This window comes from Palaemon carinicauda, chromosome 28 (assembly GCF_036898095.1).
Source record: "Palaemon carinicauda isolate YSFRI2023 chromosome 28, ASM3689809v2, whole genome shotgun sequence".
In the NCBI taxonomy this organism is placed as follows: domain Eukaryota; kingdom Metazoa; phylum Arthropoda; class Malacostraca; order Decapoda; family Palaemonidae; genus Palaemon; species Palaemon carinicauda.
The window spans coordinates 36,961,806-36,987,964 of NC_090752.1; the positions used below are offsets into that span (position 1 = coordinate 36,961,806).

The 26,159-nt window shown below is 47.7% G+C and overlaps 1 protein-coding gene across 1 annotated transcript in view; it reads left to right on the forward strand.

Moving 5' to 3' along the window:
* LOC137621508 (DNA mismatch repair protein Msh2-like) overlaps positions 1 to 26,159 on the forward strand; it is a 139,465-nt gene that overhangs the window by 27,801 nt on the left and 85,505 nt on the right. The window contains exons 2-4 of the mRNA XM_068351861.1: positions 14,692 to 14,741; positions 20,889 to 21,012; positions 25,154 to 25,293. Of these exons, the coding sequence (XP_068207962.1) occupies positions 14,692 to 14,741; positions 20,889 to 21,012; positions 25,154 to 25,293 (314 nt within the window). The remainder of the gene's footprint in view (positions 1 to 14,691; positions 14,742 to 20,888; positions 21,013 to 25,153; positions 25,294 to 26,159) is intronic.

The window sequence follows — 26,159 nt, forward strand, 5'->3', positions numbered from 1 at the left end:
TTTCAGGTACAAACCACTTAAAGTTTCGAGTTCAGTGAAATAAGTGCAAACAGAAAATCAAAAGTGATAAGTGATTAGCGCAAAGTGTGTCAGTGTTGTGCGTGAGGGTACTTCTGTGCGTGCCAGTCGTCCTCCCAGTCCGGGACCTCTTGCAAGCTCCCAAGCCCAGGGGAGAAGCAATGTCGAAGGGCAAAAGGGTTCGGCAGGCCTTGATCGGCGCACAGAAGTATCCTCGGTGGTTGCGGGCGTGTCTTACAGAGACCGTCACTCCCACCCGCAGACGATTGAGCCCTTATTTTGCTCGTCTGCAGAAGAAATTTCGGGGAGAAAACGCTGGACTCAGGTCTCAAGACCTCTTAAACGTAAAGTCCAGACCTCTAGAGTTCAACAACCCGGATGCAGTCATTGGGTTAGCTCTGACTCGCCGCAGTCATCAGGTGACTGCACACCTCCTAAGAGAGGTAAGGCGATGCCTCAACAGACCTCATCTTCTGTTAAGGCTTTGCCTCAACAGACCTTATCGTCTGTTGATCCCAAGATGACTTTGCTGCAGTCCATGCAGTCGCAGCTTGCGGTCTTAATGCGTGAGTTTCAGGCTGAGAAGGTTACACCTCCTCCTGCGACCGCTCCGCCTCACCGCAGTCCAGTCTGCCAGGCGTACGAAGTTGAGGTTCCTCAAGCTACCTTACCGCGTTCGGAGTTGCCAGTTACCAGCGTTGTGCAGCAACCTCAACCTTCCTTAAGGCAACCTCAACAATGGGAGCAGGAGTCTTATGCCTTGAGGCAAGATTTTCTTGCAGTTAGACCATCTTCGAGGCAACAACCTCTTGAGGTACGACAACCTCTACCATCCTTGAGGCAGCCACCTCAGCTCTCGCAGCTGCTACCTCAACTTTCCTCAAGGCGAGAGCCTCATCTCTTGAGGCTAGCTCCTCAGGAACCTCAACTCGTGAGACAGGAACTGCGTTCTGCGCAGCCGCTACCTCAACTCTCGCAGCTCACACCTCAAGAACCTCAACTCGTGAGTCAAGAGCCTCTCTCTGCGCAGCCACTTCAACCCTTGAGGCAAGCGCAACTCTTGAGGCAGGAACCTCATGCTATGAGTCAGCCACCTCAACGCATGCATCTGCCACTTTCTCCTCAACTTGAGCCTCTTCCCATTTAACTTTGAAATAACAAATGACAATAATAACACCTCATTACTTTCATAACTTGCATTTGTAATCATATACATGTATGCCTACACAAACATTATGATAATGGAGGTTATTCGTATTACTTAAAAAAAAAAAAAAAAAAAAAAATATATATATGTATTCCTTGCAATATATTTTTAACAAAATCGCAAAATATGGCAAAAACATCTTCAAAACAAAAATGAATCATGAGTTATGAATGTAATGTAAATATTATGTTGATATTAAAACCCCATGCAAGCATGCATTAAGTAATGCAGTGTTGCCAACAGGGCGAGTTTCCCTTTCCTGAGGTGAAGTAGATTATAGTACGTATATTTAGTGCAGCTTAATTCTACGATTATCATGCCGGCTATCAAATTCATCAACAAAACAGTCTAAATCAATTCCCTCGGCACGTGCACTTTCAATGGACAGTAATGCGATATTACTCAATCTAGCACTGGTCATGGAATTTCTGAGAAATGTTACACGCCATGCAACATGCTCTGCTTACCTTACAGCATGCTCTACATACAGCATGCTCTGCATACAGCATGCTCTGCATACAGCATGCTCTGCATACCTTACCGCATGCTTCTCAGTCACACATCTTTGGTTGTTGCCAACTCACTAGACTGTCAAGCAGTTTCATAACGTTGCCTTCTAGTCTGCTGCTTTTGCACCAGTGAAACCCTCACTGAGAGAACTTAGCTTTTCTCGGATATGGTCCCTGTAGATGAGAAAGTGCTTTTCTCCCTCCTTCTGATATTCCCTTGAGGACTCTGTCATTTGGAGAGGAGCCTTTAGCTGCGTAGCCTCCTATGGACTTTTATTTAAGCATAACATGCTTCCAGGGAAGGTAATGGTTCCACTTCAGTCGCTAACCCCGTCTGTTACCACACCTGCTCCCATAGACCTTGAGCTGTGTTGCAAGACATGCAGTCCAAGCTTAGTCCTTGTTAGAGGATTTTTTGTTTACGGAGTCAGTGTGTCACTGGGAAGACGTTCAACAACCAGCAGAAGTGACTTGTTGTGACGCAGTGCGGCAACCTCAGCAACCCGATAAGGAGTTGTCTGTACGACCCAGACAGTCTAGACAGCTTCGGGTTGTCACTGTACTTCCTCGCTTCCCCATGGTTGACAGTTCACAACTGTGCAGCAGTACCATGATCTTGTGTCCGGCTCCGTCAGACGACTGGCTTTTAAGAGCTCCCACAAGTCGTCGCTGTCTAGAGATTCTCAGATGGACTATGAATCTGACCAAGGAACTGGGCCTCCTGGTCAATTTTGAGGAGTCTCAGCTCGTCCCATCCCAGACCAATTGTCTACCTGGGTATGGATCTTCAGAGTCGAGATTTTCGGGCTTTTCCGTCGGCCCCAAGGATCTTCCAAGCCCTAGAATGCATCCAGAGCATGCTGAGAAGGAACCGATGCTCAGTCAGGTAGTGGATGAGTCTAACAGGGACACTTTCATCGCTGGCCCTGTTCATCGTGTTAGGGAGACTCCACCTCCCCCCCCTTCAGTATCATCTAGCTGCTCACTGGATAAAGGACATGACGCTAGAGACGGTCTCAGTTCCTGTTTCCGAAGAGAGGAGGTCTTCTCTCGCGTGGTGTAAGAACAGCTTTCTTCTCAAGGAAGTCTACCTTTGGCTGTTCAGAAACCCGACCGCCGTCTCCTCTCGGACGCATCAGACACGGGCTGGGGTGCGACTTTGGACGGACAGGAATGCTCGGGAACATGGAATCAGGAGCAAAGGACACTTCACATCAATTGCAAGTTGTTGGCGGTTCTTCTTGCCTTGATAAACTTCAAGTCCCTCCAGCTTAACAAGGTGGTGGAGGTGGACTCTGACAACACCACAGCCCTGGCTTACATCTTCAAGCAGGGAGGGACTCTTTCGTGGAAGTTGTTCTAGATCGCAAGGGACCTCCTCATCTGGTCAAAAGATCGAAAGCTCACGCTGGTAACGAGGTTCATTCAGGGCGGTATGAATGTCATGGCAGATCGCCTCAGCCGGAAGGGTCAGGTCATCCCCACAGAGTGGACCCTTCACAAGAATGTTTGCAGCAGACTTTGGGCCCTGTGGGGTCAGCCAACCATAGATCTGTTCGCTACCTCGATAACCTAGAGACTCCTGTTGTATTGTTCTCCGATTCCAGACCCAGCAGCAGTTCACGTGGATGCTTTTCTGCTGGATTGGTCCCATCTCGACCTGTATGCATTCCCGCCGTTCAAGATTGTCAACAGGCTGACGTTGGTTGGCTCCGCTCTGGCCCGCGAGAGAATGGTTCATAGAGGTACTGCAATGGCTGGTCGACATTCCCAGGACTCTTCCTCTAGGAGTGAACCTTCTACGTCAACCTCACGTAAAGAAGGTACACCCAAACCTCCACGCTCTTCGTCTGACTGCCTTCAGACTTTCGAAAGACTCTCAAGAGCTAGGGGCTTTTCGAAGGAGGCAGCCAGAGCGATTGCCAGAGCAAGGAGAACATCCACTCTCAGAATCTATCAGTCTCAAGGGGAAGTCTTCCGTAGCTGGTACAAGACCAATGCAGTTTCCTCAACCAGTACCACTGTAACCCAGATTGCTGACTTCCTGTTACATCTAAGGAAAGTAAGATCCCTTTCAGCTCCTACGATCAAGGGTTACAGAAGTATGTTGGCAGCGGTTTTCCGCCACAGAGGCTTGGATCTTTCCACCAACAAAGATCTACAGGACCTCCTTAGGTCTTTTGAGACCTCAAAGGAACGTCGGTTGTCCACTCCAGGCTGGAATCTAGACGTGGTCCTAAGGTTCCTTATGTCATCAAGATTTGAACCTCTCCAATCAGCCTCTTTTTAGGACCTCACATTAAAAACTCTTTTCCTCGTGTGCTTGACAACAGCTAAAAGAGTAAGTGAGATCCACGCCTTCAGCAGGATCATTGTTTTCACATCTGAAACGGCTACATGTTCCTTGCAGCTCGGTTTTTGCTAAACGAGCTTCCTTCACGTCCTTGGCCTAAGTCGTTCGAGATCCCAAGCCTGTCCAACTTGGTGGGGAATGAACTGGAGAGAGTACTTTGCCCAGTTAGAGCTCTTAGGTACTATCTAAAAAGGTCTTAACCTTTACGAGGACAATCAGAAGCCTTATGGTGTGCTATCAAGAAACCTTCTTTTCCAAGGTCTAAGAACTCAGTTTCTTACTATTCAGGCTTCTGATTAGGGAAGCACATTCTCATCTGAAGGAAGAAGACCTTGCTTTGCTGAAGGTAAGGACACATGAAGTGGGAGCTGTGGCTACTTCAGTGGCCTTCAAACAGAACCGTTCTCTGCAGAGTGTTATGGATGCAACCTATTGGAGAAGCAAGTCAGTGTTCGCATCATTCTATCTCAAAGATGTCCAGTCTCTTTACGAGTACTGCTACACCCTGGGACCATTCGTAGCAACGAATGCAGTAGTAGGCGGGGGCTCAGCCACTACATTCCCATAATCCCATAACCTTTTAACCTTTCTCTTGAATACTTTTTATGGGTTGTACGGTCGGCTAAGAAGCCTTCCACATCCTTGTTGATTTGGCGGGTGGTCAATTCTTTCTTGAGAAGCGCCGAGGTTAAAGGTTGTGATGAGGTCCTTTAGTATGGGTTGCAGCCCTTGATACTTCAGCACCTTAGAGTTGTTCAGCCTCCTAAGAGGAACGCTGCGCTCAGTAAGGAAGACGAACTTATTTAAGGCAGAGTAATGGCTCAAGTCGACTTCCTTACCAGGTACTTATAATTTCATTGTTATTTTAAATAACTGATAATATGAAATACGGGATACTTAGCTTCTTGATATACATGTACACTGGTTTTCACCCACCTCCCTGGGTGTGAATCAGCTACATGATTATCGGGTAAGATTAATATTGAAAAATGTTATTTTCATTAGTAAAATAAATTTTTGAATATACTTACCCGATAATCATGATTTAATTGACCCACCCTTCCTCCTCATAGAACCAGTGGACCGAGGAAAAATTGAGGTGGTGTCAACAAGAAGTACTGCAGTACCTGGCCACAGGTGGCGCTTGTGAGTACACCCCCCTCTTGTATAGCGATCGCTGGCGTATCCCTTCCGTAGAATTCTGTCGGGCAACGGAGTTGACAGCTACATGATTATCGGGTAAGTATATTCAAAAATTTATTTTACTAATGAAAATAACATTTTTCACCAAAGAAACATTCAGTTGTATTTAAAATTGTAATATACAGGTACAATACTGCACTGTATTTATTTCTGATATGTTTAATGTATTTGACTTGTGAAATTTTTTTTTGTTCCGTAACCGAAATACAAACCACGCTATTTACATTGGGTTTACCTTTTAGCGCAGCTGAAATGGCGAGCAATTAGAATTTAACGAGGGTGTATTACCCCCGCGCTAGTTAGCGGGGTGGTAGGGGAGTGGTAGCTAGCTACCCCTCCCCCCCCTCACACACAGATGAATGCTCACTTTCACTTTTGGCTCGGACTGTGACAGACGTCTCTGTCTTGGTCCTCTCTTGGCAGCCATTGTTTGTTTTGTCTTTACTTAATCGCTTACTTTTCTTTTACTCAATATATATGTAAACATGTTTTCATGTTTGTATATATATTTGAGTATAGAAACCAGTAAGTTTCCTTTTCAGATTTGTGTGTGTAGTGTACGATATCTACGTGGTGTCCTCGGCAGTTAGGCCACCACGGCGTAATTTTATGGGTGGCAATCGAGTTTGACTTCGGTCTTTCTCTCTCTCTTGAGGTCGTTCACCCTTTTATTACGTGTTACTACGCCCTTGTAGCTTCCTTTCCGTGTGGGGGGGTTGCTACGCCGTACGTTTGTCTCAATTAGTTTTTGAATCTAATTGTAGTTGTTTTTTCAGCTTGTAGAACGATTCCTTTCGGGGTTTTCGTTCTTTCTTTAGTGTTCATTCATTTTTAAATTACATAATTACATAGTTTCATAATTATAATTGTTATAATTCTGTTTTGGTTACAGCTCTCCTTCCGTGAGGGTAAGTGGTTGTGAGGGCACGTGCCTGTTGTGTAATTCTTGTTTCCTTTCCCTCGGGATTCCTCTTCGGAGCCTTCCCGGGGGAGTGAATGTGTACTAATGATTTTTGTTTTATTTTTTTACAGTTACCGATCTAGTTCGTTTCTGTAATATGGCAACGGTGTGAGCTGTCTTGTTGAGGCCTGGGGATTCGGCTGTTGCTGCCTCCCCCCTTGTATTTTCGTCAGGGGCGTGTCTCCTTCTACTGGAAGTACTCCCGTGACTACGGACAGCTCTCCAGTTCATTTTAGAACTCTCAGGAGGCTTGCCTCCTTGGGCGGGTAACTTTCCTTCCGAGGGAAGTTTTTCCTGTCCAGGCTTGAGTTTTTCCCCTTTTGGGGGGTTCTTCTCTTGCCTTTTTTTTCGTGCGACTATGCTCTTGGTGCTGAGCGGTCACACCTGCAGTTTCGCTCAAGGGGCTGGGCAACTGCAGGAGCCCCTCTTCGGAGGATTGCTCCTTTTAGGTCACTGGCTGACCAGTCTCTTCTACGAAGTGTTTCTCTTTCGTTCGCGAGAGAGTACACTCATAGAGACTCCTCTTCGGAGGATTCTTCTGCTGCTGTTGCTGTTGGCCTCCCTCGCCGTAAGGCCCACCGTCCGCCTCGTCGTAAGGGCCTCTCATCTCCCTATAAGGGTGCTAAGAGGCGCCTTTTTGAATCTCCGTTTGCAGCCTACAACTCCTTTTTCTTGATCTTCCGCCTTGGTGCAGATGGACAGCAGTCTGATCTCGTCTTCCGACGGGCAACGGTCTTCCCGACGGACAACGGTCTTCCAACGGACATCAGTCTTCCAACGGACATCAGTCTCCCGGCGGACAGGCTACGGTCTTCCGATGGACATCTGTCTCCCGACGGACAACGTTCCCTTCGGGGCAAAGGGTTGCCTCCCACGGGGGTTCTTCCCTTGCGTGTCAGGGTTCCCCTGCGCGCCCTTCTGCTGTGTTCTCTCCTGCTCCTGCTCAGTATTAGCGCACAGGCGCTCTCCTGCTCATCAGCGCTCTCCTGTTCGTCAGCGCTCTCATGATGATCATCCCTGCTGTTCCTGTTAGTTCCTGTTACGTGCCCACGTTCGCCCTCGCGATCTAGAACTTCGGTTCAGGTCTGGGTCAAGGACTCTTCTTCTATGCGCAGGCTTCCACGCGTTGCCTTCTGCTCGTCAGCGATCATCAGCTCGCCAACGATCACCTGCTCGCCAGCGTTCACCTGCTCGCCAACGTGCACAGGCGATTTTAGTATCGCCTATTCAACAGCGTTCTACACGTCAGCGATCACCTGTCTCTCGGCGATCTCCGGATTGCCAGCGTGTGTTACAGCCGGCACGCCAACGTTCTCCAACACTTCTGAAGGAACATGGTTCGCCAGCTACTAGCTCGCCATCGCCCATCTGCGCATGCTGCTCGCCATCGCGCGATCGCCCACCTGTGCATGCTGCTCGCCATCGCGCGATCGCCCACCTGCGCTTGCTGCTCGCCATCGCGCGATCGCCCACCTGCGCATGCTGCTCGCCATCGCGCGATCGCCCACCTGCGCATGCTGCTCGCCATCGCGCGATCGCCCACCTGCGCATGCTGCTCGCCATCGCGCGATCGCCCACCTGCGCATGCTGCTCGCCATCGCTCGCCAACGCGTCGACATGCCACAACGCGCCATTGCCAACCTGCGCGTTAGCGCTCACCACCTCACCACCGATCGCCTGTTGATCCATATCGCCAGCGGTCTTCCTCGCCCACGCGGCAGCGCGTTTCCTCGCCATCGCGCTAACGCTTGCGTTCGCCGCCTCGGACTCGCGCTCGTTCACCTGCCCAACCTCGCCTCGCCTGTGCGCCCGTGCGACCGTTCGCCTGCGCCCCCGCGCGACCGCTCGCCCGCTTGCCTGCGCTCCCGTGCGATCATTCGCCTGCGCGCCCACACGCCCACATGCCTGCACGTCTACGCTCATGCGAGTCCGCGCACATGCTCTCCAATGTTCGCCCGCGCGTGAACCAATGGTATTCCATCGCGCGGACGGACGGTGTTCCGTCGCGCGGACGGACGGTGTTCCGTCGCGCGGACGGACGGTGTTCCGTCGCGCGGACGGACGGTGTTCCGTCGCGCGGACCGACGGTGTTCCGTCGCGCGGACCGACGGTGTTCCGTCGCGCGGACCGACGGTGTTCCGTCGCCCGAACCGACGGTGTTCCGTCGCCCGAACCGACGGTGTTCCGTCGCGCGGACCAACGGTGTTCCGTCGCGCGGACCGACGGTGTTCCGTCGCGCGAACCTACAGTTTTTCTTCGCACGAACGTCGGCTTAATTCTTGCAGTATCCATTGCTCGTCTATGGGTTATCGCTCGCCGACCACCAGCTCTCGCCCTTCCTACCACGCTCGCCCTCCTTCTGCGCTCCTTCGCTCACCTTCGTTTGCGTTCCTGCGTGACCGCGCATGGGTGCTTCCACGTTCGCCCACGCGCAAATCTTTGAATTACCATCGCGCGAGCTCCAGGGCGATTGCGACCACGATTCCCATTGGGGTTTTCGCAGCATGGGCAGCCTGGCAAGTTCTTCTGGAGCGTATTTTCAGAACACGGCCTCACCCCGTAAACGCAGAGCATGGCACTTGCAAGAATAGGAAGAAACTTCAGGGAGGTCTGAGCAACACTCCTCTTTCCAGAACCTCGGTTAGCCCTCCCCTGTCATTCCCTGGATGGATTTTTGGCGGGGGGCTTTCCGTTCGAGATTTCGCCATCGGCCAAGGGGTGTCTGCTTACCCCTTCCTCTGGGGGCTTACCAAGTCCTTCCCCTCCTCGGTTACGGCCCGAGGTTTGGTTCAAGGAAGCTACAGGAAGATCATGGGTACTTTCCTCCTCTCTAGCTCAGGCACCTTGGCCTTTCGTCGTTAAGTATCTAACTTGCGGACAAGCTCGATATTGTACCATCTGGACGCGCTGACTGATGGCTTCCTTCGGGTGTCTCATCTGTGGAGGTCGACGACCTCAGACACCCTTCCATCCTTGAGAAGAGTTTGTTTGTGCCAACGGACAGAGACTTAGACAGCGGCAGTGCGGAGGAAATCGACTTCCGTTTTCACTCCTCCAAGGCGCTTTCTTCCAGACTCTGCAGGGCTCCAGCGCCCTTTTCTTTCAACCACGTCGGCCTAAGTTATCGGCTACGACAACTGGGACAAGGTGTCCAATTGCAGTTTCCTCCTGTCAGGAACAGATGGCACGGGAGGCTCCCCCGGGGGCGCATAGTCCTAAAAGGAGCGGCAGAGTTCACGAACTCTAGGATTGCAGGTTTCTCGCTGGGAGGATGCTTAAGGTTACTCATCCGGATGACAGCTTCCCGATGCCCATTCCCGCACAATCTCTGTGATCAGCCAAGGATATCGCGCCTGCCGTCTCTGTCAGCGAATTCAGTGTCTCTGAACCTCTATGCCATAGCGTCGGCAAGAGTTGCCCGGTTGGGCAGAATGATCCATACCTTAGGCGAAGGTCCTCCATAGGATCATCGACGGCTTCACCCCCGGCCTCTTCAGTCGATCCTTTCTTGTAAGGAAGGATCTGAGAGGGGAGTTCCGTAGTCGACCTCTCAGCCCTGATCAAGTTTGTCGAACAAACTTCGGCCAGCGTAGAACAGCATAATCGATCAGACTGGTAACGAGGCGACAGGACTCCTTAAACCCTGGATCGGAAGGACGGGTACTTTCAGTTTCCATTCCATCCATCTTCCAGGGAGCTCGTCGAATTCAGCCTAGACTGCAAGTATTCCTGCTTATGATGCAGTGTGGCTATCCCGCCGTGGCATAGCAGGTTTTTTTCCCCAGAGAACTCTCCCTGCGTTCCTGATGGCCGCTCAGGTGCAGGCTTCCGCCTCCTCTGCTTTTTGGAGGGCTGGTCAACTCCGGTAGGCTCGGGTTCGACCTTTTTCAGCGCCAGGACAAGGTTCCGGATGCTTACCATGAGTGTGGGTTCATGGTATTTTGCTTGGAGCCTTCTCTTCTTCTGCCTCAACATCTGGAGTATCTGGCCATGATATTGAGTCAACGGCCTTACCACGTTGGAAACTCCGCTTCTCGTCCGTCCAGCGAGGTTAAGCAACGTCGGTTTTGGTCGGAACTTGGATGGGTGACCACCTGGGGACGCCAGATTCTGTTGCCACATCCTCCGAGCCTTCCTTTCAGTTGACTGTGGCAAGACTGAGGAGAGTCGCAGTACCTGTTCTCAGTCAAGCAGAGCTTTCAGCCCTACCTTGGGACGTTTCCTAGTTCTCCTTTCCTCATTGACCCGTCTATAGTCCGAACGGTCGCCTCAGGATAAGTTCCATGTGGGGCGGTCCAAGTTCCGGTGGTTTCAGGCAACGTTTAACCGGACTTCCTGGCCCCTATGGGACCAGCGGAACTATTAGACCTGCAATGGGTGTTGACCTATGGAACCTCTTGATGGTAGTGGATATTCTCGTCCTTTCCCCACATTCTTGATGCTGTTCTCGGACTCGTCAAAGGAAAGGGGGGGGGGCATGTTCCGGTCCAGGCCTATGGTCAAGACCTGAAGGATACCTCTCCATCATTCAGGCAGGCTTAGGGGCCGTAGTCTGGCCCCTCTACAGATCCTACAGCTCCTGCCGAGTCGCCCCGTGCGTGTCGACTTCATGACTCTGGCGTGTTCTAACCAGCAGGGGACGCATTTTCACACCTTCACATCTTGCAGTAGAGATACCGGGATGATTGAGATTCTCTCAATACCACCATCGGCTCTCTCATTCCAGGCAGAGGAATGTTCTCTCCGACTATCCGAGCAGAGCCTCGTAGAGAGAGTGTACCTGGGGGTCTTTGACCTTGAGTAACCCGCAAGTCCTGGTCTGGGGGACCTGATCGCGACAGCTTGGAACCTCAAGCTTCCGCTGTTCTTCCCCCCCAGTCTCAGACCCCGAGACTCTGGCAAGATGTCCGGTGATGGTGGGACAACTTCGACGCTGCGTCTTCCCTCCTTTTTGTCTGTGGACAATGGGTCTCAACAAGACCAGGTTGTCTTTCAACCTTTCAATGGGAGAGCTCCACTGGGACTATGCGCAGAACGGTTTCTGGACCCTCTGCTTCCTCTGACGGAACTCCCGGGAGAGCTTCTCCCACGGCGCAGACTACTCAAACAACCACACTGCGACATCTCTCCCGAACCGGGGTGTCGCTTCGGCTTCATGCCTGGAGACACTACGCTTCTTCCTCAAGAAGAGACAACCCGCTACAGTCGCGGTTCGGAGGTCGCGTCATCTGCGATAGTCATCAGCAGGGGTCTTCAAGGCAAAGTGAAGAGTCTTCGGTGGTTGGTGCCGTGGGAGATATACCTCTTCCCTTGAGGCCTCTTCTCCAGCAATAACGGTCTTATTGCCTTTCGGCGGGAGGAAACTCCTTTCCGATCTCGGCAATGAAGCCTGTCGCTCAGCCTTTCCCTGACCTTCAGGCTTAAAGGAATAACTTTTTCCTGCCTGCTGGATCTTTCCTCACTCATGCGAAGCTACGATCGTCCCTGCCCTAGTCGGAGGAAGACCTCCAACTTGGAGCATGGCTCGGACTTTTAGTCCTTTAAGAGATCTTCTCAAGATTCTTTACGACAGGCCTCGGATTGTATTCCGCCTTGGGTCTCCTGCTCACTCTGGCCACGGCCAGTGTGTAAGCAATCTTCTTGGTCTCGTACAACTCCGCCCTTTCTAAGGAAGAGGGGAAGGCAACATTCAGGTTTGCTCCTGAGTTGTTGGCTAGACTCAGAATCTGGGGGTCCCGGCCCTTCGGTCCAATTCCTTCAAGATTTCGCGTCTCCATTCTGTATCTGATGTCCCAAGACCTTCTCTTTCTTGCCAGTAAAGGAATCGAGAGGTTAGCTTTGGGAACAGCTGCAGTTTGTCCTCAGTTGCAGCCGATTTGGGAGCACAAGGAGGACACGGGGGAGAGTCACCAGTATACCTCTTCAGCCCGGACTCAAGGACATTCATCTCGACCTGTCTCCAGACCCTCCCCCGTCACGTCGCCCTACAGCACGATGTTGGATACATCGCAATGTCCCTCGCCTTCGAGTAATACTACTCTGTGACGCAGGTGCTACAAGCTGGAGTCTGGAAGCGTCTAATGACCTTCGCAGCCCGCTTCCTGCAGGGCGTGACCCACAGGAGTCTCGATACGTTTTCTATCGCTCTGTGGTGGCTACACAACAGCTGGTCTAACCTCAGGCTCCTTTTTGGACAGGTAGCAGAAGGTTGAGGGCATTGTTATCAGGTTTTAGTCTGCATGAACGAAAGAAGTACCGTATATTTCCGCGTATAAGGCGACCTTCATATAAGACGAGGTACAAAATTTGAGCAAATTTTTATGAATTTATCTCATATCGGTAGTATAAGACGACTGCTCAATCATAAAACCATCTGTGTATAGCCTAGGCTAGCTTTTGCAACACCAGATATCTTATGAAATATAGGTTATGTAAAGATTGTGTTATTACTTACTGTATCCTTATACATTAAAAATAAATGAAATAACAAAACAAATCCTTTATTGTTTTCTTAGAACACGCATCACCGAGCCTGTATTGCTTTGTTTACGCTCATCAGCTGCTCACGTACGAAATGCCCGTTCCTCCTCTTTCTTCTTCTTTTATGTTCTTTGCGAGTTTGTTATAAAAGCATATAATAATGTAAAGGTGGAAAGTGTCATAAAATAATTTAAAAAATACGGTATCTCAAATGCCATGGATGGCAGTGAAGACGATTTATTGTACGAATGCGATGACGAAGCCAAAGTCGACTCACCGGAACCGGACTGGAATCCTTACGATGATGGCGTATATGATAAATCTCGTGATATGTTCGAACAGCTTTTCGAAACAGACAGTGATAACTGTGAGGAGTTTTAGTGGTGTTAGATTTATACATGTCGCAGGTTTGATGTTTAATATTAATTGGAAATAAAGTTTTACAAATTTTTAGGTTTTAAATGCAATACTGTACTGTAATGTACCGTAATTTTTATTGAGAAATAAAGATTGTACCGTTTGTAATCCAAAATCGTTATTTACAGCTAAAACTAATAATTTTTAAACAAATAAATGTTATGATATCCTATATGTTATTACTATCGTAATTAACACTAGCATTAAAATTACTGAAAGGTTAGCGAGAAAAAAAGTTGCTAACAACGCAACCAATACTCGATGTTTACATTTTCTCAGCTGTGCGCGTATGGTTAAAAGTTGGAATTATTCCTCGAATTTATCATTTATGCCCTTTTTGTAGATATGCCAATAATATATATGGTAAAAATTGTTTCATTACTTTCATTATACATTTATATATTAATGTAAATCATTTCATGTGTGTCGGTGGTTATCGCACCTCAACCTAGACTAACCTACTGATAAACCTGACAGAATTCAAGGTGTGATTTTTATAACGGTAGTATAAGACGACCCCCCATTTTTAATGGTTAAATTTTGGAATATAGGGTCGTCTTATACGCGGAAATATACGGTAGGTCTGGCCCTTATTTCTTTCTTCATCATCCCCTCTACGGGGAAGCAGCATCCTGGTCTCTGCATAGCTGACCTCGAACCTCTGCAGGTAAACCATGCTTCCTTGTGTTCCGAGTATTGAGTCAATACTGTCGCGTCCCCCATACCCTGACGAGGTGGTATTGGGAACGTCCTAACCCAGAGTCCCTTCTGGAACTCCAGGTCAACTGCCTAGGATGGGTCACACTTCTTCCTTCACACACAAGCTTATGTAGGCCACACGGTTCCTTGCGGAGCAAGGAACTTGTGAGGTGCAGGGACTCTTTTTCTCGAGTGCTACTCACTCGGATTCTGAGTCCCCGGGTAAAGCCAAAGCCAGTATGGCTGGGGACTTTCCACCCTACCTAATGGGTAAGTCACCCAATGTAAATAGCGTGGTTTGTATTTCGGTTACGGAACAAATGACAAATTCGAAGATAATTTGTATTTTTCCTAACCATACAAACCTTAGCTATTTACACATATTTGCCCGCCAGCCCTGTCCCCCAAGACAAGTCCTACCTCTAAGTGAAAGTGAGCATTCATCTGTGTGTGAGGGGGGGGGGGAGGGGTAGCTAGCTACCACTCCCCTACCCCCCCCCGCTAACTAGCGCGGGGGTAATACACCCTCGTTAAATTCTAATGGCTCGCCATTTCAGCTGCGCTAAAAGGTAAACCCAATGTAAATAGCTAAGGTTTGTATGGTTAGGAAAAATACAAATTATCTTCAAATTTGTCATATTTTGTAAAGAAGTATTAAATTTTCATTGAAGTTACATGAGATTTGAATGAAATTATTTCAGGAGAGAGAAATTTGTTGAGATATTGTGAGTTAAAGTACATGGAGTGTAGAAACATAACCCTTTGAAATGCAGAGCTTGGTAATTTTTGTTAATATATCCTAAGAAAAATAGATGTTTGGCTTATAGGATGTTTAACTTTTCAGAAGGAGCTGGTGAGCAGGGCTTCCTCTCATTCCTTCGAAATCTTCCGGAAGTAAGTCTTTACTTTTGTATTAGGTGATTTGTTTAAATTTGGGTAGATGGGTTTACATTTCTTTGGATTAATTCACAGATGGGTACATTTGTTTGTTCACTTAAAATTTTGATTGATGTGATAAAGAAATTCACTGATGGGTATATTTGTTTGTTCACTTAAAATTTTGATTGGTGTGCTAAAGAAGTGAGAGTATCCTTTTACTAATTAGGTATTGTTCCCTTACTGGAATACAAACCAAGCTATTTAATAGGGGCATTACTTTCGGCGTAGCCGAAATGACGAGCCATTAGATTTTAACGAGGGTTAACTACCCACACTGCTAGTTAGCGGGGGGTAGGGGAGGGTAGCTTGCTACCGCCCCCCCTCACACACCTGTGATTGAGCTCACTTTGCTTTCGGCTCGGATGGTGAACGGACGTTGCCGCTCTTCATCCTCGCCGAATATTGGCAGCCATTAATGACTTTTGCTTTTTCTTTTTCTCTTAGTGTGTGTTTGTGAAGTTGACTTCTGCGACCATGTGCACCTGCCCTGGACTCTCCGGCCGCCCTTGTGGGATGTTTATGTCGGTGGTGGAGACTGATCCTCACATCTTTTGTCCTGTATGCAGAGATCAACGGTGTGATAGCGTAAATAAGTGTAATGAGTGTAGGGAGTGGTCTTCCTCCCAGTGGGAGAGGTTTGGGCGACGGCGGAAGAAGAAGTCCAAGCTGGATATTTCTCCTTCAAAGGTTCTTTCGAAGAGAGAAAAACCTAAGGCCTCTTCTTCCGTCTCCTGACCCCCTTCCGAAGCTCCTACTCGTTCGGCCTCTTACGAGAGACCGTCAAATAGTAGCATAGACCGCCCTCCAAGGAAGCTTTGCTACAGTTCATCCACATGGGTGCTATTGTTCAGCAGTCACCGTCACTGTCAGAGGTAGATCCTCTGACCCTCGTTGATGTTATAGTGTCAGAGGTGTCTCGTACCTTATCATCCAACTCCTCTGCCCCTCCAGACTCTCCAGCGCTTGCTCACACACCCTGGGTTGCCCACGTTCCAGCGCACTACAACGTGCTTGCTCTCCCACGATCTCCTGCGTATCAGCAATCTTCTGCGCACCCTGTGCCTACTCGCCCATGATCTACGCGCCAGCGCCCTCCTGCACGCCAACATTCACCTGCGCGCCAGCGCTCTCCTGTGTGGCAACACTCCTGCGTGCCAGCCAGTGCTTACCTGCGTGTCAAAAAATGCCTGCGCGCCATTATTCTTCTGCTCACCAACACTGTAGGTGAAGCAGGCTGTGCAATGCAGTGCTCACCTGCACACCAGCATTCACATGAGCTCCAGCGCTCTCCTGGACATCCGGGCTCTCCTGCGTGCCAAGTCTCTCCCAAGCGCACGCTCAAAGACATGCGCACGCTCAAAGACATGCGCACGCGCCAACTTTCACCTACTCACGCGCCAACTTTCACCTGCTCACGCGCCACCACGCGCCAACTTTCACCTGCTCACGCGCCACCACGCGCCAACTTTCACCTGCTCACGCACCACCACGCGCCAACTTTCACCTGCTCACGCGCGCCAATACTTTCCTGCTCGCCCGCATGCACGCTAATACTCTCCTGCGCGCCAATATTCTTCCGCGCACGCGAGCCAATAGGCACGGGCTTAGGATCTACACCCGGCAAGGTCACCAACGCCTCATTCCCCTTCCCGCAAACGCATTCCTGCGTGCCCTGCTGGAGAAGTGAAACAGGCACAAGCAGAGGGGTTCGGGATCCCTAAACTACCTTCTAAGGTAGACCCACCTATTACGGTGACTCCTCGTAGGGAACCTTCGGTCCCTTTCCCTTCAGGGGATATGTCTGACAGTGCATCAGTCAGTCAGCAGCCTTGGTTCAGTGCCTTAGTCAGAGCTGTAACACAGGCATTCAAGCCTGACCTGTCTGACCGCTTGTCAGAGCAACCTATAGATCTGGACTCAAGACACGGAACCATGGCTTCCTTTACCCCTTTGAAGAGGAAAAGAGGATTTTCTGATGCGGTCACTTCTCCAAGGGTGAAGCTGACTCCGTGCAGACCATCAAGGCTAGTCCCTCCAGTATCTCCCCAGGGATACTCTCCCTCCCTGTCTGATGAAGACCATCCTTCACCAAGGGAATCGCGCGAGGAGAGACACTCCTCCATCCCACCGTTGGAGGAAACCTCCCTTCATGCAGAGAGTTCCCCTCAATCTGGGATCAGAAGGGATATGACACTCATGCCTTCGATGTTGGAGTCTTACCTCCTTCCTCGGAAGGAGTCTAAAGACTCCAAGACTCTGCCAAAGTCCTCCACCACGACTAGAACGGAGACAGCCAGCCACTCAAGGAATGTCCATGACTTACCTCAAGAAGAGCTCTTGGGGACAGAAGGAGACTTCGCTGCGAGTCCAACATCAGGAGGAGACCAACAAGAATCAGAACACGCATTCTGGCAGGTACCTCCACATAAATCTCCTAGAGATGAAGGCCGTTTTTCTGGCCCTTCATCAGTTCCAACATTTCCTGGCAGGCCACTCAGTGGTGGTGATGAGCGACAACACCACAGTAATGGCTTACATCAACAAGCAAGGAGGTACTTTTTCGCAGCAGCTAAGCCCATCTAGAAGTAGAGATACTGAGATGGGCCGAAATCCACTTGATACCACTATCGGCACGCTTCATTCCGGGCAAAAGGAATGTGCTCGCCGACAACCTGAGCAGAGCATCTCAGATAGTGGGTACCGAGTGGTCTTTGGATCATCTAGTAGCCTTCTTCTTCTTCTTGGGGTATTAAAGCCAACACTTGTTGTTGGCACGGGCCTTTCCCTTGGTTGGGCCGTAGGTGATCTGTAAAAATTCTAAGGTGATTGCATTAATGGAAATTTGAAAGGTTTTTAGTAGTAGAAAAAGATGTGGATAGGGTAAGGATGATGGTGGTAGTGGTAGAGGGCCATCATTTCTCGGATAGTGGTAGTTTGAAAATTGGGGGTGTAAGGCTTTTGAAGATTAGAGAAAAACTGTGCAGGTGGGGTTGTCCAACCCTTTACTCCCTAGGGTCCCTGCGGAGAGATTTTTAGTGGTAGGTTAGTTGAGAAGTTAAAGGGGATGATGTGAATAGAGCCTTACAATGAGGGGATGAGATGGTGCATGAAATGATGAGGTCTTACCTTGGTGGAGGTAGTGTTGAAAGCAACTGTGCGTGTGCATCTATGCTTTCGACAATTGCTTTTGCCAGTGTGGCCGCTTCTTTCACAGCCTGTGGTGAGTTGGTGTCTACATGTAGATCACCTCGTAGCTGTGCTGTTTCTCTGCATTCTAGTAGATAGTGCAGGAGGGCTTGTTGTGGTATGACATCACAGTGTTCACACCTTCATTTGCTCCATCATTTGTAGATCTGTTAGCCCCAGGAGTGTTGGGGCGGCATAATCTACTAATGATCTGGAACAGGCCAGATAATATTTCTTTTGGACGTGTTCATTTGCTCCATCATTGAGCCTGATCATATATCCCATAGCTGTATTTCTGGCATTTGTTCTTTCCTTGAGATATTTTATCTCATGCTTTAAAGTGAGCTGTTTGTCTATTACTACTCCCAGGTATGTGTATCTGTCCACCCATTCTAGGGGTTCCATTCCTATTGTGAGTGGTTGTACAGGGTTTGGGGCTTTGATTGTCATTGCTTTTGTTTTGTCAATGTTTATTTTTAGTCCAAGCTTTGTGGGGTTCTCTGACTGTGGACCTCTTCGCAACGGCCCTGAACTTCAGGCTTCTGCTGTATTATTCCCGTCCCAGATCCCAAGGCTCTCTGGCAAGATGCTTTCCAACAACGGTGGGACAACATCGACGTTTGCGTCTTTCCCCCGTTCTGTCTGATGAGGAGGGTACTCAACAAGACCAGAACATCGGTCAATCTTTCATTGACCCTCATAGCTCCGCTATGGCATCACGCAGAATGGTTTCCAGACCTTCTGCAGCTCCTAACGGAGCCCCCAAGAGAACTCCCTCCACGACACAATCTACTCAAACAACCACATGCCAACATATTCCACAAAGCCGTAGCTTCACTACAACTTCACACCTGGAGACTCCAGCATCTTTTCTCTCAGAGAGGATTTTTGATACAAGTTGCGACTAGGATGTCTGGATACCTGCGTAAGTCATCAGCAGCAGTCTACCAGGCAAAGTGGAAAGTCTAATGTGGTTGGTGTCGTGGAAGGGGTATCTCTCCACTCGATGCCACTATTCCAACAATAGCGGAGTTTCTCGTGTATTTTCGTGAAGAAATGTGCCTATCAGTCTCGGCAGTAAAAGGCTATCGCTCAGCCTTAACCCTTGCCTTCAGACTGAAAGGAATGGACATTTCATCGCTAGCACCCAGTCAGAAGCAAGACCTCCCCCATGGAACGTGGTTCGAGTTCTCAGGTCTCTTAAGAGACCTCCCTATGAGCCATTACGCCAGGCAACCAATCGCCACCTTACTTGGAAGACGGTGTTCCTGCTAGCTTTGGCTTCGGCCAAACGAGTCAGTGAACGTTTTGATCTCCCATACGTCATCGCCCATTCAAGGGGATGGGGAGAGGTAACGTTCAGCTTTGTCCCTGAGTTTATTGCCGAGACTCAGAACCCGGGAGTAGCGGATCCCTGATTCGACTCCTTCCGGCTTTCTATTCTCCGTACTGTAAAAGATGACTCAGACCATCTCTTACTATGTCCAGTGAGGAGTTTGAGGCTGTATCTTAAGAGAACAGCCGCAGTCCGTCCCCGTGTGCCTGCACTATTTGTCAGCACAGGAAGGACCAAGAGGAGGGTCACCAAGAACACCATCTCAGCATGGATTTGCAAGGTCATAGACCATGCATTGAATCCAGACCCTCCTTCACGTTGCCCCAGAGCTCATGATGTCAGGGGTGTAGTTGTGTCCCTGGCATTCAAGAGAAACTTCTCAGTGACGCAGGTTCTTCAAGCTAGGTTGTGGAATCGTCAGACCACATTCACATCCCACTACCTGCAAGACGTGACCCACAGGAGACTCGATACGTTCTCTATCGGTCCTGTGGTAGCTGCATAGTAGCTGGTTTAAAACCCCAAGCTACTTATTGGACAAGTAGCAGAAGGTTGGGGGCATTATTACCTGGTTTTAGTCTGCATGAATGAAAAGGTTTGACTGACCCTTATTCTTTTCTTCATTCTCCCCTCTCTTGGGGAAAGCAGTATACTGGGTTCTCTGCACAGCTGACCTCAAACCACTGCAGGTAAACCATGATCCCTTGTGTACCTAGTATTAAGACTAATACTGTTGCGTCCCCATACCCTGACGAGGTCGTATTGGGAAAGTCCTAGTTACACAGTTTTTCCTTCTAAAGAACTCTGAATAACTTTACCTGGACAGTCACACTTCTACATACCTCAACACACAGCTTGCGTAGGCCGCGAAAGGTTTTAGCGAGGTGCAAGGACTCCTTATTTTTGAGTACTGATATACTCGGATAAGGAGCCCCCGGGTAAAGCCAGCCAGATTGGCTGGGACGTTCACCCTACCTAATGGGTAAATCACCCCTATTAAATAGCGTGGTTTGTATTCCAGTTACAGAACAAATGACATATTCATAGATAATTTGTATTTTTCTTAACCATAGCTATTTAAGCAAACTTACCCGCCAGCCCTATCCCTCTTGAAGTCCTACCTCCAAGCAAAGTGAGCTCAATCACAGGTGTGTGAGGGGCGGGGTGCGGTAGGAAGCTACCCTCCCGTACCCCCGCTAACTAGCGGTATGGGTAGTTAACCCTCGTTGAAATTTAATGTTTCGTCATTTCAGCTACGCCGAAAGTAATACCCTTATTGAATAGCTAAGCTTTGTATAGTTAGGAAAAATACAAATTATCTACGAATTTGTCGTATCATGGAGGAAAGTGAGTTCCCTTCTTTTATTTAATTTATTTGTGGAGAATTGCTGCATGGTAGGAAGCACATATAGTCAACATACATAGGTCAAATTGTTGACATTTGCATTGTAAAGACTGCAGTGTCTGGTTTTGAATATTTCTGATTTAACTTATTTTTTTTTTCATTATTAGTGTAGAGATCATGAAAATTGAAAAGAAATTATTTCTAATGTCTATGTAATTAATGTTTTCACTTTCAGAAATCAAATACGACTGTAAGAATTTTTGATAGAGGGGAGTACTTCACAGTACATGGACAGGATGCTGTGTTAGCTGCCAGAGAACTGTTTCACACCAATTCTGTCATCAAACTTTTAGGAGCAGGTTAGTCTCTCTCTCTCTCTCTCTCTCTCTCTCTCTCTCTCTCTCTCTCTCTCTCTCTCTCTCTCTCTCTTTTTTTTTTTTTTAATAATATTATTGCTGCATTTTGCTGACCTGGGGTGACTTGAAGTGCTGGACTGGTCTCTACAGGCTGGTGAAGTGTTGTAGAGGCCTCAGCAAGGAGGTGAGTAAGACACACGGTGCAGTTACAGTCTGGTGACTGACTGTCTGGAGCAGGAACAGGAGCAGTGGTAGAAACAGGAACAGTGGCAGGAACAGAAGAATCTCAGGAGCAGGAACAGGAACAGTGGGTTCTAGACAACTTGGCTGGCAGCTGGTGGGTTTTTGGATTTTCTCTTCTTATTGGAAGCAGGGGCAGGGATGGAAGGTGCAAGGATAGGGACAGCTGTTTGAGGTCGTGAGGAGGTGGCAGGGTTGTTCAGGTTCTTTAGTAGCTTAAGTGTCTGGAGAATGGAATGGCAGTGGTTTGTCAAATGGGATGTTGTACTTCAGTAGGGCCTTTTTGTATACTGGTGTCTCCCTGTTTTTATCAGTGATGATTCGGTACAGGAGGTCATGGTAGAGGTTACAGTGGTCACATCTACAAAATATCCCATGGTGCACTGCATCCATGGAGAAGAGATGCTCGATGTCCATCAATTGGGCAACAGCCTAAGCAGAGATGAAGTATGTCTCGTGGTGATAGTAGTAGGCCTGTCATTCCTTACGTTTTGTCCGGTCTGGGTGACACAGGTCCTGGCAGTGCTGGTGTCATCTGTCATAGCAGAACCAACAAATGAAGGTTTTACTATAAGCTCTCATCTGAAAGTCAACAGACAATGGCAGAGCTGAAAATTTCAGCCAAGCAGAAGCCTGGACTCCGAGCCTGATTCTCGACTAGCTGAATAAGAATAGCTAGCCAAGTCTAAGGACGACTGTCAGTGAAGGAGGTAATCTTGAGGTGTCTCCTGTGCCGGGTAAGTGCTGGCTGGGAGCTCTTTCCTGTGCAGGAGCTGAGCTCTGACTAATGTGATATTTTAAGCTTTCACATCGTAGTGCGACAGGTTCTCAAGGGCGGAGATCCTTCCCTTACAACCTTGCTTTCTTGGATAACGGACATCCCGTTGGCGGGTGGCATTCTAAGTGACTTGGCTGCTGCCACAGGGAAGTCATCATCATTTGGATACGTTGTTCGGATGTTAACGTCGCCCTCCCCCCCGTATTCACGGAGGGAATATGCTTGCAGCCTTCACAGAGGTTGACTTCGGTCTTGCTCTTTCCCGCTGACAGTGCTGCTCACTTTACATGGCGGCCGGCAGACTCTTTGTGGGGGAACACCTTTCCCGTTCTCTTGTTAGGTTGCGGTTCCGAATGGTTTTCTTCATTAATAAGTGAAATAATAACTGTTTGTAACCTAACTTTTCAGCTTCGACTCCGCTCTCCTTCTTGGGACGATGGTCCTACAGCCTTTCTTTCAGGTGGAGGGTGCGCATGACCTTAGCTTGTCCGCTCCCCCTTGAGGAATCCCCTTCCTGCCGGAAGGTTGAGTGGTTCTCCTGAGTAGTTTTGTCAACTGAATTAATTGTAATTCTTGTTTTGTTACAGTTTTTATGCTTCTGCTCTTCTCCCGCCGATTCGCCGGGGAGGGAGTACGCACTCCTTAATTTGTGTCTGTTCTCTCGGGTCCACACCTATGCTGTCCGCGGATTAGGTGCTGCTCCAGAGGGAGTTTTGCTTTCATAATTTTTTTAATTTTTTCTCAGTTACCAATGCCGTACTTCTTCGTTCGGCTAAGGTAGCTGACGTAGAAGAGCAGTGCCATTTGTTCCTGTGGAATCAGCTGTCACTTTGCTGTTCTTCTGCGCCTGTGGCAGCTCCTGATCAGTACGCTGACCTCGATGAACTAGCTCCGGCTACGTTTTCTCAGCGCTCGCTGCAGACTTTCCACTTGAACAAGGGTTGTTGATAGGAAGCAAAGAGCACTGCCGAGAGGTCTGCCTCCAGGGGTTGGACTACTTTCTCTTCCGAGGGAAAGTTATCCTCCCCAGGTGTTGGGCTGTTTTCCCTTCCGAGGGAAAACTTCCCTTCTTCATCTCTGTCTTGTAACATTCCTACTTGCAAGGAGTATTGCCAACAATCACATCTCATTGGCTGCTGCAGTTTCTATGCCAAAGTCTACACTCCTCCCCCATACGATCTTCTGTGCTCTAGTTTTGACCGAGTCTCTGAGCGCCCGCGCGCCCACGAGAAGTCTTCTGTACTCGCCCACGAGCGTTATACGCAGTTTCAAGCCGACGGACCCTTTGTCGGAAAGGAGACCTTGTTCCAGGACTTCATGCAGCAAAGGTCTCTTGACCTTGATGACAGGTCGGCGAACACCATAGGACTCTCTCAACGTCTCTCATTCATGACAATAGGCCAAGAAATGCTCGACCTAGTCTCTGGCAGCTCAGATCTCAGAATTGGAACCATTCGGTCTGGGAGCCCTTTGCAACATCACCGATGATCCAGATCAACAATTAGTATGCCAAAAAAAGAAAGAAAAAAAATGGTGGCCCTTCTTTAAGGAAACTATGAGAGCTCGCCCCAAGTGTCAACACTTCATCAGCACGGGGAAGGTCAAGAGGAGGATCATGAAGGCACCATCTCTGCCTGGATTCACAAGGTCATTAACTTTGCACTGAATCCAGATCTGCTTCTGACACTTCAACCCAGAGCACACGACATCGGGAGCATTCCTACATCCCTGGCGATCAAATGAAACTACTCTGTGGCGTTGGTTCTACAAGCGGATGTGTGGAAGGGTTAAACGACCTTCACCGCCCACTACCTGCATGACGTAACCCACAGGAGACGATATGTTCTCAGTCGGTCCTGTGGTGGCTACACAACAACTGGTTTAATACCTCAAGCTCCTTGATGGACAAGTAGCAGGAGGTTGAGGGCATCAGTTACCTGGTTTTAGTCTCATTGAATGAATAAGCATGACTGACACTTTCTTTTCTTCATCCTCCCCCCTCAGGGAAATCAGCATCCTGGGTTCTCTGCACAGCTGACCTCAACCAACTGTAGGTAAACCATTTTTCCTTTGTTTAACTGGTATAGTGTCACTACTGTTACATACCCATACCGTGGAGAGGTGGTATTGGGAATGTCTTGGTGAACTCGGACAATTCCTATGACTCTGAAAAACTTTTACCTTGACTGCCACATTGCTAGTATCACAAACACACAGCATGTGTAGGCCACAGACCATGCATAGCAAGGTTTTAGGGAGGTGTAGGGTTTCTACCTGCTAAGACACATAGAGGGGAATCCCCGCGTTGAAGCCAAAAGCCAGATTAGCAGGAACGTCCACCCCCCTAATGGTTGAGTCAATCCCTATAAATAGCATTTGTTTGTATTCCAGTTATGGAACAAATGACAAATTTGGAAGTAATTTGCTATTTATACAGATTTGCCCACCAACCCAGTCCCCCTCAAAGTCCTGCCTCTAAGCAAAGGGAAAGTCACATGTGTGTGAGTGAGAGGGATAGCTACTACTCGCCATCCCACCCCCGCTAATTAGCAGTATGGGTGGTTAACCCTTGCTAAAAGTCTAATGGCTCTTCTTTCAGCTTTGCCAAAAGTAATACCCCTATAAATAGCTACAGGTTTGTATCATTAGGAAAAATACAAAATTCTAAATTTGTCATATTTCATTATTAAAAGCCCTCTTTATTGGGGAATAATTTTTTAAAATTATCAAAATTGTTAAAATGCTTTCCAGTTGCTACAATTTTAAAATTCTCTTTAAAAAAATTTTGATAAGTATATCTAGTGGGTGATTGATAGGTTTGTGTTTGTAGATGAACTTTTAAATATAGAATTTTTGAAGTGATTAAAGAAATCAGTATCAAACAAATCATTATTTTTTATTGAATAATATGTAAAAATTGAGGTAAGGTAGAGTAAAAGTAGTTGGACAGTTAACTAGAAAGATAATGAAAGGAAGATCAGTCTAGGGCTGAAAGCAGTGTTGCTATGGTGAAGGAATGCTGTAAAGACCGTAGTGTAAATACCATCTACAGAATAAAACATAATGCACACTGTAAGAGGTACTTTTCCCATCAGATGAGGCTTAACAAATTATATACGATTTCAGGAGAAAACAAAGTTGAGTCCGTCATATTGAGTAAATTGAATTTTGAGTCCTTTGTTCGAGATCTGCTCCTTGTTAAACACTACCGACTTGAGGTCTACAAACAAAAATCTGGCAAAAATGACTGGGAAGCTGACTATAAGGTATGTAATTACAGTGCAGTATATGATATAATTTCTAATATACTTTTAATAAACTTACGTTAATTGGCAAAAGAAAAACATTAATGACAAAATAAGATACCTTTATTATTTTGAATAGTTGCACATATCTGTTTCTCTATAGTATGGGCATCAATAATTGTACATAAACTTAACATATCCTGTATAACTCAAATAAAGACTATAACGAACAGACTGACATAATAGATGCGCAGCGGGATGCACTGCGCATCTACAACAAACCAAATATGTTTTTCTTTTGCCTTAACTTCACTTTAATAAACTTATGTTAATTGGCAAAAGAAAAACATTAATGACAAAATAAGATACCTTTATTATTTTGAATAGTTGCACATAATAGTGAGTTATTTAAAGATTCAAACTAAGAAGTAGAGTTTTTAACAGATAATAAATCATCAGTAAAATTCCTTGGAACATGGCTATGCACATAATGTTCAAAAAATACTGTACTGGTTTTCCATCTACCTACTTTTTGTACCATATTAGGATCAAATCCTGCTGAGATAGCTTTGGTAGCACCTGAAGGTCGGAAACTTTTTGCTGAGTAAACATTCCTAGGTAAACCTACTAAAGCAATAGATTCATTTAATATATTAGTGATAGCCTGGCTCGATAGAGCACCATATGGGTTCTTCAAAGATATAAAAACAGGTCCATTAGGCTTTCTAAAGTTCTGTGTTCTATACAAATAACATCTCATGGTACGAACAGGACATAAGTTAATTTCACTTGAAGGTGCTACATCAACTACAAACCCATGCCTCTTACTATCATTTTTATTACCATGAATAATTATAGACATGCTACCATTTTCATTAAAGATTACC